Source organism: Watersipora subatra, chromosome 8 (assembly GCF_963576615.1).
Source record: "Watersipora subatra chromosome 8, tzWatSuba1.1, whole genome shotgun sequence".
NCBI classification, from domain to species: domain Eukaryota; kingdom Metazoa; phylum Bryozoa; class Gymnolaemata; order Cheilostomatida; family Watersiporidae; genus Watersipora; species Watersipora subatra.
The window spans coordinates 57,894,079-57,909,436 of record NC_088715.1 but is presented as its reverse complement, the minus strand read 5'-3'; the positions used below and the strand labels follow the sequence as shown (position 1 = coordinate 57,909,436).

General features: G+C 38.7%; 1 protein-coding gene across 1 annotated transcript in view; it reads right to left on the bottom strand.

Moving 5' to 3' along the window:
• Positions 1-962: 962 nt before the first annotated feature.
• Positions 963-15,358, bottom strand: part of LOC137401552 (uncharacterized) — a 36,620-nt gene continuing 22,224 nt past the window's right edge. The window contains exons 3-7 of the mRNA XM_068087969.1: positions 13,568-13,678; positions 11,332-11,519; positions 4,193-4,361; positions 2,900-3,092; positions 963-2,281 (exon numbers count right to left, since the gene is read on the bottom strand). Coding sequence (XP_067944070.1) covers positions 1,693-2,281; positions 2,900-3,092; positions 4,193-4,361; positions 11,332-11,519; positions 13,568-13,678 — 1,250 coding nt within the window. The 3' untranslated portion in view covers positions 963-1,692. The remainder of the gene's footprint in view (positions 2,282-2,899; positions 3,093-4,192; positions 4,362-11,331; positions 11,520-13,567; positions 13,679-15,358) is intronic.

Genomic DNA, 15,358 nt, shown 5'->3' with positions numbered 1-15,358 from the left:
AAAACATATAGAATCTATAAAATATTAGCCAAGTCATTGAAACAATTTGCTATAGTTTGGTGAATGTTTTTTAAGATGCTTCGGCCAAAACACACTCTATTATGAACTCCAGCAGCAGCCGCTTGTGCACCATGCACTAAAGGGAACTACAAAAATGGCTCATGTTATTAATTTTAAGGAAGTATGTATTGGAAAGCTTTACCCATTCCTTTACCAGTAGAGTAGAAGCCTTAGATACTACCAGATTAAACCAATTTAATTGCTGCAGATGATAAGTTTGGCAGCGGTGAGCTCATGTGCTGCCAAACAACCGTTATTTACAAGCAGACGGAGGTTTGTTGGTAACCAGTAAGTAGATGCAGACACGAAAAACTGCAATCTACAGATTTTCAAGATGGCAGATCTGCAATCCTACAATCTACAAAATTGTACAATCTACAAAATACGATCATTCTACAATCTACAAGATTGTAGTCTACAAGACCTGATCATTCTATAATCTACAAGAATGTAGACCGTAGAACAATCTACTTTGACATAAATCCTATAATCCATATGACTGACAATTTGTTGTATTGACCTCTGGTCAACTCTACATGTGTCCTCTCTATCACTGGGAGTCAGTTGTCATTTGCAGCAGAAATCAGACATCTCGATTTAAAATACGTAGATTTTGTGGTGGAACCTTTTCAAAGCAGCCAATATGAAGAACCCGAAAACAAGCAAGGTGAATTTCTGAAGTACAAATCGTCGAATAACGAAAAGACCAGTCTTTAGGGTTCTTATGAAAAAAAGCTACAACCTCAAAAGCACTGAAAGTAGGATTAGAGGCATTTTTTTGCTAAATTACAAACAAATCGTTTACAACAAAATCCGACTTGTAAATGATAAGTGCTGGTTATCTATTTGTGCCCATGGTAAATAAGATTCAGACTATACAGAATGACACGAAAGTTGATATGAGGTATAGTTATATTTCATAAAACAAACCAGTGTATAGTGGAACACTAAAGGATTGTAGGAAACAACATACTAAATGCCAACATTCCACCATTCAGTAAAATCAGAGGTTATTCCTATTCTCGGTGAGCGTGAATAGCTAAGTAGAGGCCAAAGGCTAGAACACCGTATCGTTAAGTTCACACAATGGTTCAGTCTTGAGGAGAATACTGGCCATGGAATATTTATCATTGAAGGTTCCAACTTGACATTCGCGCAAGACAACGGAGAGCCTTGGAATTAGTCTTCGGTAAATATAGATGTTGCATAGAAACAGAGCTGCTAAAAGTAACTAATTTAAAACTTTGAAAAACTATTGGTATACAGAGAATGCATAGAGGTACCAAATTAGATTTGCTGTGAATTGATAAAAGCAACAATAGTATATCAAATGTCAATTTTAGCGCAAACAATAGAAATGGATGAAATACATGTACTGGCTTCCAAAAAAATTGTCTTCAATGAAAAATGTACACAGAATTATGGTTAAAATATGGAAGGTCTATAATCCGATGTTGGTTTAGCACAAATTTACTATGTAGGTAAGACGGGTTGCTAGTTCCGAAGGCTAACGGGCCCTCCATCTGAACGAGTGAAAAAGAGGAAGAGTTTCTGTAGAAACCAGGCAATAGGTCTTCCGTCAAATACTGATAATGTATACGCATAGCAAAAATATCATGAATAGAAGGAAAATTAAATGGAATCATCAATAGTTAAACGATTTTCATCAATATAATCATCATCATCAACATTAGATTCAGAAATCACATTTTCTTCTCTTTTTTCACTGCTTCCGCTGCTACACGTTTCCACATCAATTTGATCTCTGTCAGCCTTTTGTTCTTCGCTGAGATTGGCAGCATTTTCTTGCTTAATCGATTGCGGCTCAATTTTAAATAAGTCCGTCGTTTCAATTAATGGGCGATGTGAAACTTTAGGTTCATCCTTAATTGTAGGTGGGGGCGGTGAAAGATTACCCACCATTTTGTCATTGCAGTAAAACTGGTCAGGGTGTTTTGGAATGCATGGTGAATAATCCATGGGACCAACAACGGTTGGTACGAGAGGTGGAGGCGGCGATATCCGTCTTCTCGGTGCCAATTCTGGATTGGGCAATGTGTAAGATGGGTGAGGGCGGGCGATGTGATTCCTAGGTTTGGGACATTTCTTAGGAAGCTCCTCCCCGCAGTCTATTTCGATAATGTTTTTAGGAACCTCAGCAAACTGGTAGACAAGCCTCTGGCCATCGACCTTGTTTAAAATCCCGCGAGCATAGTAATACCTGTGTAACAATAACAGTCTATCACCACCTAAACATCAACAACAAGTTTTCTTATCAACTTATTTGTATATGAGACAAGGAGTTGTCAACACCTACTCAATGGAAAAGTGAGGAAAATGAAGAGGCTTTTGATGAAAGAAACAGGCTGTGATATTGATAAAAACATTTAAAAATGGTTTGAGATAGAATTAGGTCATCATGACATAAAACTGCTAGTGTGCCAGCACATTGTACACAAAATTTAAAGCAAGGAAATGCTCCTTCTCAAGGCATGAATGAAATAAGCTTGCTATACATGTAGCTTGCTTGTGGTATTATATGCAAAATAATGAGCCATCAACGAGGAACCTGTTGGATCTTCCTGATAAAGCTTCTAGATTTTCAATAGTTAATGTGTAGGTTTAGCATCCCATATTTTAATAAAGCAAATAGGTAGGGTAGCGGTTTTTTGTGTCAACCAATTTCTCACAGAAACTGAAAACGGAACCGAGAAGTTAACAAATAAGCGAATGAAAAATGATGCCAGCTAGAAAAGTTCCATAGAGCTCGTATGTGCAAAGGTTCGGACAGCTGCAAACAACGATGTCAAGATATATAAGCGAGGACATGTATACCGACCTCAAGGCCCTGCCCATTGTCTCATAGTTCATCTCTGGTTTGCCCTTGTGCTGGCCCCAGAGTCTAGACACAGCTTTTGAGTCCATAAGTTTGAAGATTCCTGTCGTTCTATTGGTCCATTTAATAAACCGTGGGCAGGTGTCTTTATTCTGCAGGAGCTTGAGAAGGAACTCCCAAAGATACGTCGTACCACCTGCAAGGAAAGAAGTTGGACTAGATATGCAAAACACTAAGTTTCCATACAACTATAGGATAGTGACACCTGGGTGCGCCAATGCAGAAGCATTAGGCTGGCCCGACAAGCATATCATGCTTTTATAAGGTGATATATTAGAGCGATGGATAGGCGGCGACTTATATCAAGGTATATGTTTGCATATGAGGCAACAGGAAAGCAAGACCATGAGCACGACCAAGTGCGACGCCATCGGTTTGTAAGGCCATTTCCGTGGCGCAAAGATGGCGCATCTCACGGGTGTCTCGCTTCCAAACAGCAACACTAAATCATTACAGATTGAGTGGGACATGGCTGTTTCCATGATGGCATAGCAGTGCCATATAGGAGTGTGTCGATACACTGTTGCTATATGGAACTTTAGCAGACGTTGAACTAAGTTCACAGATGTGTTTTTATGTTTCCATTCTTATGAAACTGACATAATTCTAAAAGCAGGTCACACTGAACACATGAGAAATAGAAAAGACAAAGTAGAGCCAAAATGTCCTTAACCAAAATTTAATTGTTTTTTCAAAAGATTGATCTTGGTAAAATAAATGGTTACGATATTTTCTAGTTGATACGTGGAATTTTACAAAATTAGACATTTTTAATCCGATCTATGACACCTCTTTCTGCGCATTGATGATGGCATTTAGAAGTCAGCAACAACCATAAATCACTAAGTTTCATGCGTCCACGAATTGTCGGCCATTGATATTGCTTAGCGATGTTACGGCTACCTTTTGGTCAATTTTTCTAAGATTAACTTTCTTGTATTTGTTCAACAGGATCGACCTTTCAAGTTATAATGATCTAATTGCGGTGATCTGAGTTTTGTTGACCTTTGCTGGCGTGATGTTGGTCCATGGTCATATTTATATCAATCTTCTGATGTATTGACTTATTTTCGATCAGATTTGTTTAATCAACAGTAGCTAATTATACACACCCACTCATATCCGACAAACATCAGTGGTAAAACTGATAGCTTATCCCAACTGCTGGACAAACAAAATCGCTACGACTAGGATTAAGGTGTCATGACACGGTTAGGCTCAGGCTATTTATAATACCTTCTTTTCTGCACCGTTTCCCTGGCAACGGTTTATTTACCACGCCAGAGGATCCAACTTCCTCATCTTCATCAAATTCTTCAATCGACTCCCTTGTTTTTCGCTTGCAAGAGAAGTCCTTGGCTCGATCGAAAAGGTCGCGAGGCTCTGTTGTTGACTCTGCAGGAGCCTAGAAAAAATAACACAATGTAGCAAATGCAAATGTGACCCGGATTCGCGCAAATACCATGCCTCACACGCTGCAAAACATGATGGGTGAGCCGGATACTGGTGTAACGTGCAACTGTTTTCAAAGTAGCAGTAAGAGATGAGTGTGAAAGCACTGCAGCTGGAAGCAGCAGAGTGCCGGCTACAAATATTAGTTAAAATCAAAAGTTATGATATCAAAAGAATTCTCTCCCATGCGTAAGCATGGGAGAGAATTTCACCACTTAATACACTCACTGGCTGCACGGAATTTTGTCGTTTTATTAATAGTTCCGGATGGCTGAAGGCTGACAACTACATAGATTATAGATTATATATTATAGATTATATATTATAGATTATAACTGATTAAAGGATAAGATGAAGATGAATCAGGGAAATTGCGGGCAGTTGGAATCAGGCTGAGCCATGAAAAACATGGCCACAGGAAGTAGTTGAATGCTGATTAGAAGCAGATAAGACAAAAAGAAATGTTACGCACGCTGATAAAGTGGGAGGTTTTCAAGGTTATGAAATGTGATTGTTTTTGACGCTAACAAAGCAGGAAATGTGTTATTGTAATACATTGCGTAATTTCGGAATGGAAATTTATGCTAATAATCTCTCGTTACAATAGTTGTCTAACCTTCATCGATATTTTGAGAAACTTCTTTTTGAAATTTTGAAAGAGCAGCAAAGAAGTTGGATTGAAGATAGAGTAGGATTGTTAGAAAGAAGACAGGAACCGTAGACCTGTAACATCTAGACTGTCAATCGTTGTATTCCTCATGTTTCTATTGTGCTGATGATACAGATTTGGAACTGAGCGCACTTTGGAGTTGTGCGCACTTGAGTTACCAGCGATAAATGTTTCAAAGGGCGTTCACATGTTGTGGATTAATGCTAAGGCTGTGTTAAAAAAATTAGTCAATTTACTCCAAAGGTTATAACAGCGCACTCCTGTTCGATTCGCAGCATGCTTTGGAAAAAGGAACGACTGAAGTATGAAAAGCGTTTAAAACGGAATCGCTGTAATGGAATAGTGCCGTTTTCATCTTTCGCAAAGGGGAAACATTCGATGAAAACTTTGAGTAGCAAAACTCGCTTGACTTGTGCATTTCTGGCGTCTCCATCTTCCGGATGATATGAACTTGCGGTATAACTGAATCACCTAAGCATAGTGGTTGACTAGAGCCAGGCATCACCTTCTAAGCAAGACAAATGGAATGCAACTGTTCTGATCTTTATGACTGGGTAAGTGGAAGGTCAGTCTTGCTTGCCATGCCAGATGCTGAAGGCCTCAAAATAAATAGCCATGAGCCAAAGAATGACTAGCTATTACGACCCTAGCGATATGAGGGTATGTGATACCAGCCCCAAGGTGAAACATATTGGTGCCTGCACTAGCTTCAGAAAGCTATATCAGCATGATATATATGCAAGCTACCAAGAAAAAAGAACAACAGTAATGAAGTTTCACTGTAAACATTTGATAAAGCAGGTACGTGCCTGTAGTAGTGTCTGCTGGAACATGGACTTGTAAGCCATGACACGAAATAGCACATTTAACACTATGGAGCAAGTGTTGATTTATCATGGCCCAGAACACAGATGCAAAGTAAGAACTCAGGCTAAGTAAATTCTGAAGTCACTGGACACATTTTGTCTCAATTCAAATTTTACGAATATAACTTCAAGACGTAAGACGCAGTTAAGATTAAGAATACTTCTGTTCTGCGGGAAACTGGGAGTTACCAGTCAAAAAGACTTCAGGATATGAAGTTGTCTTCTACATTTCTCATTCACAGATATAGAACCTTGGCAATCCTTCAAGAGCTGCCAAATTTGATTATAATCCTGCCTATATTCGTAGTTCCTTGCTAAGCTAAATAGTAAAATATGTTAGAGTAATTAGGCTACAGCCCTATATACTCCATGCCATAGACCATCGAGCCATACACCGGTTACATTATGTATCAAAGACGCTAGAAAAACTTTACTGCAATCAAATCTAGCGTCAGCAGGCTTGTCATTTTAGCTACAAACATGCCAAACATTTTAGCTAGATGAACTCGAGCCATGTTTATTCTGAGTTTCGACCTAATAAATGACTGACTAATATATCATGAGGTATCAACACGCAGCCGCAGCCGCTGGAGGCCACCTCCATGCCCTCGCAATCCACATCCTGTTGGCTGCGTGACAAGCGCTTTATCAATTTATGCATACACGGATGGCTGCAACTGCACGGTGCTCGACATGTGCTCGAGTGCAGTGTGTTGCAGATATAGAGCGCCATGCCATTGAATAAACTATGTTAGCCAAACTCTACCAGCTTGTTATGGCACAAGCTGGGCATGCTGCCAGTGCGATGCTGATAAGATGGTATCTCCAGAACAAGGATCGTATTTCTATGCATCGAATGTACACTCTCAGTCACTTATCATAACTTATCAATGAAAGAGATTGTGTACAGATTAAGAGAGTAAAGGAGAGCCACAGTGTAAATAGAAAAATGAAAGACAATGGCATATATTTTACTTGCACAAATGAGAGCAAACTGGTTAAAATCTCTTTGAAAGATTGAGCGGAAGCCTTACACTACTTAGCCCAGTTCTCAGCCCACTGTAAGGAGCGGCTATGGTACAACCGGTAGCTGCCAGCGATTGCTGAGAACCAAAAGGCCGGCAGGAGCTGGTGACACTTTTTCTGCGGTCGGTGGCCACCGGCAAAGTTCGGCGAGTTGAACTTTTTTGCTCACTCCGGTGTGGGATGTAGGACGCCGCCGGTGGTGAAAACCATGCACCGGTGGCCTGTGCACCCAGAATGCATTGGGCGTACGACTTTTGCACACATTCACTACGCTGCGTCGTACCTTTTTCATACTTCTTGTCGGGAGTAAAGGAGTTAATATAACCTTGACCCGGAAACATACTTTATATTTTAACTCCATGCGTAAAAGATTATGTTGTCTAGGAGCAGACAATTCCTTCATTGCGTGATCAGCGCCGGTGCTGTAGGCACTGAGAACGTACAGTCTCCTTGAGTACTACCGATGACCGCCGGCTGTTCAAAGGAGAGTAAGAACTGGGCCTTGTCCAAGTTGCTATTAACATATTTAACTACCAGATCCACGGCCTGAGCCACTAATATATTTTGAGGGTGGCTTGAGAATGTCACAGACGCATTCTCACTATAAATGTTAGTTTTCATGGGCTAATTTACCTTTTATTGTATTTAAGTAAGGTTGTTATTTGTATTATTTTTTACTAATGAAATTCTGGGTTTTCTATAGCCATTATGAACAGAAACGGCACGCGTTGCTAACAATAGTTCCTTATAGATTAAAGACTTTTCTTCTTAATCGAACATCCTATCAATGATAGACTTGCTTGACTCGAACATCCTATCAATGATACGCTTGCTTGACTCGAACATCCTATCAATGATACACTTGCTTGACTCGAACATCCTATCAATGATACACTTGCTTGACTCGAACATCCTATCAATGATACACTTGCTTGACTCGAACTAGATACGGCGGCGATCATAATAATGGGACCGCCATTTTAAGTTCATAATAATCTTTTTCATTTATGGCATAGACTCTCTTCCCCTATAATCTCAGACCATACATATTATACATATTATACATATTATATATATTAAACATATTATACATATTATACATACAGTGAAACTCGGCTAACTCGACCTTCACGAGACCGAGAGAAAGTATTCGAGTTATCAGAGGGTTCAAGTTATAAGAACACTGTCACAAGTGCATGTATTATTGTATTTATAAGTACATATACAAACTATATGTAAATCAAAAGCATTGATCGCTTGTTGCAAGTTAAGGGACCTCTCATGTAATGTTTTAACAATTTTTATCAGAAAGTATAAATATTTTCCTTTTATTACTTGATATTCGTATGTTTGTTTTAGGTGATGTGACTGCCAGGGCGTTTTTAGATTAAAATAAGCAAAACCTGATCGCGGTTAAAACTCTCAGAAAAAAAGACATATTTTTCTTTTGAGCGTTTTAACAAAAACCAGTTTTGCCGATTTTTTGAAGTTTATCTGATTTTTTGCAAACCATTAGAAAAGTCGTTAACGAAAATATTTTGCCGATAGTGGTAATAATGACGTCTAAGAACTACTAAAAGTTGTTGTTTATCTCTATGGCTTGGAATAAAGTGATATTCTAAAGCGATAATAACCGTCTCGGTAGCCGTTGGGAAAAAAAACTGTTCCGAGTTAACGAAGTTAAGGTAGAGTTATCTAAAGCAATTTATTATTGCGTGGGAATGGACCAAACAAATCCGTTCGAGTTAACCATTTGTTCGAGATATCCGAGGGCAAGTTATCCAAGTTTCACTGTTTTTGAAAAGCAAATTTTCTACCAAAAGGTGCACTATAGTAATAAAATGTGATTAAGGCCACCCATTATATCTTATCAGGTCAGTTTAGGTTTATGGTGTCATACTAAATACTAGGATGCTAGAAATACTCTAAAGGAACTTGAAAATATCACCGTTTAACTTTTATAGAGCTATGCTCTAAAATTATGTTAAACTAAATTGCTTTTTCCATAAATTTAAACATTATTTGTTTTGGATTTTTTACCGCTTTATGCTGAAAATGGCATATTCTACCAAAATCAAACTAATAAAGCAAATATCAGTTAGTTTTACATAATATTCTTATCCAGTGCATTCTGAGCTTTCCATTGATGTGCATTTTGTCATAATTCGCATAATACTGACGGAACAATATATGAATTAATAACACAAAATGTGTTCATTATAAATGTTGTCATAAATACGATTACCGCTTGAGCATTTAAGCCGTCATTTCTTGCCAAATGGTACGCGCAGTGCATCTCCAATCTAGCTACACCCCTATTGGTCCACTGGATCCCCAATCTAGCTACACCCCTATTGGTCCACATAAGAAAAATTAAGAATATAAATATATACAACAGAGCACCGCAATGAATAGGTTACCCCACTATGAATTGGCTATGAATTATTTTATGATGGCTGTCGAACCCTTCTGTGCAGGATGCTGCCAACTACTAACGCTTCCATGCTAGGTACTTTGACCTCACCCAGTTATATCTCTTCAGATCAACATTTCCATCATAGCAACTTTTGAACAAATGTCTGAGCCAACACTCGAAATAGTTTTCCATATACGATGTTTGAAGTTTGTTAAAACAACAGTCTAGTGATTAATAGTGACAAGGCTCATGAAAATTAAACATAAAACTTAAAAATAAACAAAGCTAGGTCAGTTTAAAGATTAATCTAATAGTGATTAATCTATTAATCTATTAGATTAATAGATTAATCTAATAGTATATCTATAACAGCGTCTTTGCTTTCATCTTGTAGCGCCTAGTTTTTAAATTTCTGTTCCTCTAAGGTAAACTGACATTATAAAACCTCTTTCCATTGATTGTTCATTTATCAATTTAACCTTTTGAAATATATTTTTGTTTTCAAATTTAAATTTTCAACATACTTTTATAAACTAGTTTTTACCCATTTTGTTGCAGATCTATTATGTTGCAGTCAGCTATTTATGTTGTTGATAAGTATGTTTGAAAAATCTGAAAGAAACCTACTTCCAAAATCTCTAATCGCTAAATGGTAAATTTTCAATGCCACCTGATGCAACTATTAAAGGTTTCTTAAAGTTTTTAGGTTTGTGAAACAAATGAAACCAAATACAGGGCATTCTTTCTGAAATATATTTTCCAAAGGGTGATAGACTTGAACAAAGAAAAGAACATAACTCCGTCAGAAGAGGTTTCAATGTAGAGATACCTGTTAGCATTAGGATGTTTCGTTTTGGATGTGAAAACCTTCCATCATAATAAATTACATTTTATTATTATAAATTACATTTAATGTTGTAGCTTACTGGAATATTAATCAATTGAATAAAATTTTACGAAAACAAAATAGATCAATAATCTGATTGACAAACGTACGTATCTCGCCTTGTGAGTAATTTATAAATTTATAATTTATAAAAATGGCTAAAATACAGATAGTTTATTTGATCAATTCTTACAAAAATAACCGTAATAGTATATTCTTACAACATAACAATATTTTACAATTAACAATCACCTACACTACAATTAGAATCCTTTATAAACTTTTTATCAACTTTTTAAACACAACATTCTAGTTATAGCCACTATTACCAAATAAAATGTTCAAAAAACCCGCAGCAATATTTAATTGGCTTTCAGTAAACACTAGGTTGCCTTGTTATACTATCAGTCGATACCATTACAACGAAATCGTTGAGTATTAAAACATGAATATATAACTACTTTCTTGATTCTGGGAAAACTTTAACAAAAACCAAACGATTGAAATTAGTCCTAGATAGTAAAGAATATTAAAAGAATTGTCTAGCCTACAAATCCTATTGAAAATCCTAAAAAAACATATCCCTCTAAAGCTATGAAACTCTTTTATAAGTTTCTAAGTTTATAATTTCAATAAGGAGGTGAACATCTTAAGTTTATGCCGATTGCGCACAGAGAAACATTTGAGAAATAATTTTTAGTCGATAGAATAGGAAATAAATACATCATTGCGACGTCCTTTTAGACGAAGATGAAAAATTACTGTTTCTAGATTATAATGTAAAAAAGATATAGTTTCGATTGGAATAACTTTATTGATTTAAGCGGGCTTACCTAAACACAACTATCGCCGCAGGGTAAAATGAAAAGACAAGTCCAAATTTTAACTAAAGTTACAAGTGGCATAAAAAGGGTTACGATAGCGTAATATTAATTACAAAAACAAATTCTATTACTATTATTTACGGATTCGATGTCATTCCATCTAATTTTCTTCTTTTCTAATGGTGCACCTGCTAACTTATAATTTTATACCTCAGCCATGCAAACAGATATTTACCTTGATGGTTTGGGAATTACTACTGGATACAGGGTTAGCCATTGCGATCCTCTGAAGACTATCCATAGGTGTGTTACTGTTGCTAGACACGAGGGAAGTAGGTGGTGACAAGAAGTGCTGTGTAGGCAATGGTAGTGAGCTTTGCGTAGAGGAAATGCTGCCGTGCATAGAGTATGGCGGCATAACTCCTAAACATATATGTGTTACCGTTACTTTTTCAGTGACATATTGATAAATATCAGCACATTATATAGAAATTTAATAAAACCAACTTTTTTTGCCAAATAACAGAAAAGTCGGCAATTAGTATGATTGATATCTTAAGAGTGCAAGTATGAGGTATACATATTGTATTCTAAATCTAACGGCATACTCTTGACTAATGCACTAGTTCTACATGTAGTTATGATAGGGTATGTATTGGTATAAGGGAATTGAACTGTAGAGGTCTAGTTGACAGTACATTGCTTGAGACTTTGGTCAATATTTGAAGGTTTTAAGCTACGATAAACAACCGTTTCATCAAATAACAGATAAGTTCGGGAATGTGAAAATGTTTAACCGGATTCATGCGCGAGCCATTTTTAATCGAAGAAATAATTCTTGTATCAACCGCATATCCCTAAAAGAAGTTTGTGAAATACAGTGTTTCTTCGTTTACCGACATTTATGTAAACCAGAACCACTCCCGATAAAGGAAGATTCTCGGAGTCGCCTCAGCTCTATTATAATATCGATGTATACATATATCGATCATAAGCATTTTCCTGTGTTTCCTAGGTTCTTTAAAAGATTTATTTTGAGGGTCAAGGGCATTTAAGAGGCATGACGAAAGATGTCACAAGCACTTAGCGGTTTTACATTTCACAAAACGCAACGGGAACGCAGCGAACAATGAGATGAGACGATTCCTATCACAATGATGCTCGGGGAGGGAGCTCATCGGGTTTATATATTTATACATTTCATGTATTTTAGTGTTTTTAATCTTATTTTTAATTTTGTAATAAATATTTTTATCCTGCAAAACATTGAGGCCTGAAGTAGCCAGGAAAAGCTGTACTATAACGGTAACGTGTAAACTCATTGATCTCTTTTTGCACACGGCCAGTCAGTTGTATTCGTCTCTATATATATATATATATATATATATATATATATCTTTAAATAGATGGGTATGCGCGAAAAAAACTAAAAAAAAAGATATGTTTAAAATCTCTTCGTACCAGAAGTCAGTTCAACCTCCTTCAATTATAAGCATAAGTAGAGGGATGGCCAGCCTACTAAGATGGCTAGAACAAAGGCTACTTTCTAACTAATAAATGACAAGGAAACAGAATCCTCTGCTAGCTAGTTGCTAACATTGTGGTGAACCAGATAATTTGATGATTGTTTGTTATGTTTCCTTTATGATAGAATTAATCAGCTAACAGAATTTTGAATAATGGAAATGACTGACAAGGAAACAATGATTGTTGGAAAAGGAATGCCGGTAGCCAAGGCTACTTCTAGGAGACTCTGAAAGTGTATTCTGCCGAGGCAGACTTTATCAAAGTTGGATGACCAGGTACGATCAGACCAAGGGTTGACTATTAATAAGAAGCTAACAAGATCACAATATACACACTGTGCAATAATTTTACTAATACATACCTGGTACATACCGCTGGTACATACAGCTGATATATACCGCTGGTACATACCGCTGATATATACCGCTGATATATACCGCTGATATATACCGCTGATATATACGGCTGGTATGTACTTCTGATACGTACCACTGGTACTTACCCCTGGTACTTACCCCTGGTACATACCCCTGGTACACACCCCTGGTACATACCGCTGGTACATACCCCTGGTACATACCATTGGTACTTACCACTCGTACTTACTACTAGTACTTACCGCTAGTACTTACCGCTAGTACTTACCACTCGTACTTACAACTGGTACTTACTACTCGTACTTACTACTGGTACTTACTACTGGTACATACCGTTGGTACTTACTACTGGCACTTACTACTAGCACTTACTACTAGCACTTACTACTAGCACTTACTACTGGTACTTACCACTCGTACTTACTACTAGTACTTACCACTAGTACTTACTACTAGTACTTACCACTAGTACTTACCACTAGTACTTACCACTAGTACTTACCACTAGTACTTACTACTGGTACTTACTACTGGTACTTACTACTGTTACTTACTAATTGTACTTACTACTGGTATTTGCAGAAGATGTGCTTATCATACCGTTCCTAGACTTGGCTTCATCTGAGATGGTTTCCAAGTCAGCCACTCCACTGTCAGGACTGTTTGAAACTATCCCACCTGGCAACAGCAAAGAGGTTATCACAAATAACCAACCAAAAATTAGTACTGTAGTACCTTGAGATACAATTGTCCGGACATACAGTTTATTTGAGATGTGACATGAAAATTTCTACCAATTTGGTTCTGACATACTATGAAAAATTTGAGACGCGAATCGACGATCCCCGTGAGTGCTATTAGGGAGCAGTGCCTTTGCTAAGCCTGCTTGGTTGTCACACGTGCTCGCTTAATCATTGCGTTTTGTTTTATTTTGGATTATATAGCCTTATTTTGTTATCAACCATGGGTCTCAAGGCTACAGGGTCTCAAGGCTACAGGGTCTCAAGGCTACAGGGTCTCAAGGCTACAGGGTCTCAAGGCTACAGGGTCTAAAGGCTACAGGGTCTCAAGGCTACAGGGTCTGAAGGATACAGGGTCTCAAGGCTACAGGGTCTCAAAGCTACAGGGTCTCAAGGCTACAGGGTCTCAAGGCTACAGGGTCTCAAGGCTACAGGGTCTCAAGGCTACAGGGTCTCAAGGCTACAGGGTCTCAAGGCAACAGGGTCTCAAGGCTACAGGGTCTCAAGGCTACAGGGTCTCAAGGCTACAGGGTCTCAAAGCTACAGGGTCTCAAGGCTACAGGGTCTCAAGGCTACAGGGTCTCAAGGCTACAGGGTCTCAAGGCTACAGGGTCTGAAGGATACAGGGTCTCAAGGATACAGGGTCTCAAGGCTACAGGGTCTCAAAGCTACAGGGTCTCAAGGCTACAGGGTCTCAAGGCTACAGGGTCTCAAGGCTACAGGGTCTCAAGGCTACAGGGTCTCAAGGCTACAGGGTCTCAAGGCTACAGGGTCTCAAGGCTACAGGGTCTCAAGGCTACAGGGTCTCAAGGCTACAGGGTCTCAAGGCTACAGGGTCTCAAGGCTACAGGGTCTCAAGGCTACAGGGTCTGAAGGATACAGGGTCTCAAGGCTACAGGGTCTCAAGGCTACAGGGTCTCAAAGCTACAGGGTCTCAAGGCTACAGGGTCTCAAGGCTACAGGGTCTCAAGGCTACAGGGTCTCAAGGCTACAGGGTCTCAAGGCTACAGGGTCTCAAGGCTACAGGGTCTCAAGGCTACAGGGTCTCAAGGCTACAGGGTCTCAAGGCTACAGGGTCTCAAGGCTACAGGGTCTCAAGGCTACAGGGTCTCAAGGCTACAGGGTCTCAGAGCTACAGGGTCTCAAGGCTACAGGGTCTCAAGGCGACAGGGTCTCAAGGCGACAGGGTCTCAAGGCGACAGGGTCTCAAGGCGACAGGGTCTCAAGGCGACAGGGTCTCAAGGCGACAGGGTCTCAAGGCGACAGGGTCTCAAGGCGACAGGGTCTCAAGGCGACAGGGTCTCAAGGCGACAGGGTCTCAAGGCGACAGGGTCTCAAGGCGACAGACAAAGGTGGTGAAACGAAAAAACCTAAGAAAATATATCAATGGAGATAAAGATAATGTTATATGAAGATAAGGTTATATGAAGGTGATGAAAGTGATGATTAGCCTAAAGCCTGGTTCCCATATCGATTGCGGGACCCCAGCGGCAATATTGCACAGCAAAACGCTTGCGACGCTAGGCGACTTATGTTCAAATAAAGCTGCATCGCTAATAACAGCATAAAAAATGTTCGCTTGTCATGCCGTTTCAAAAAATGCTGACCTTCACCTGTA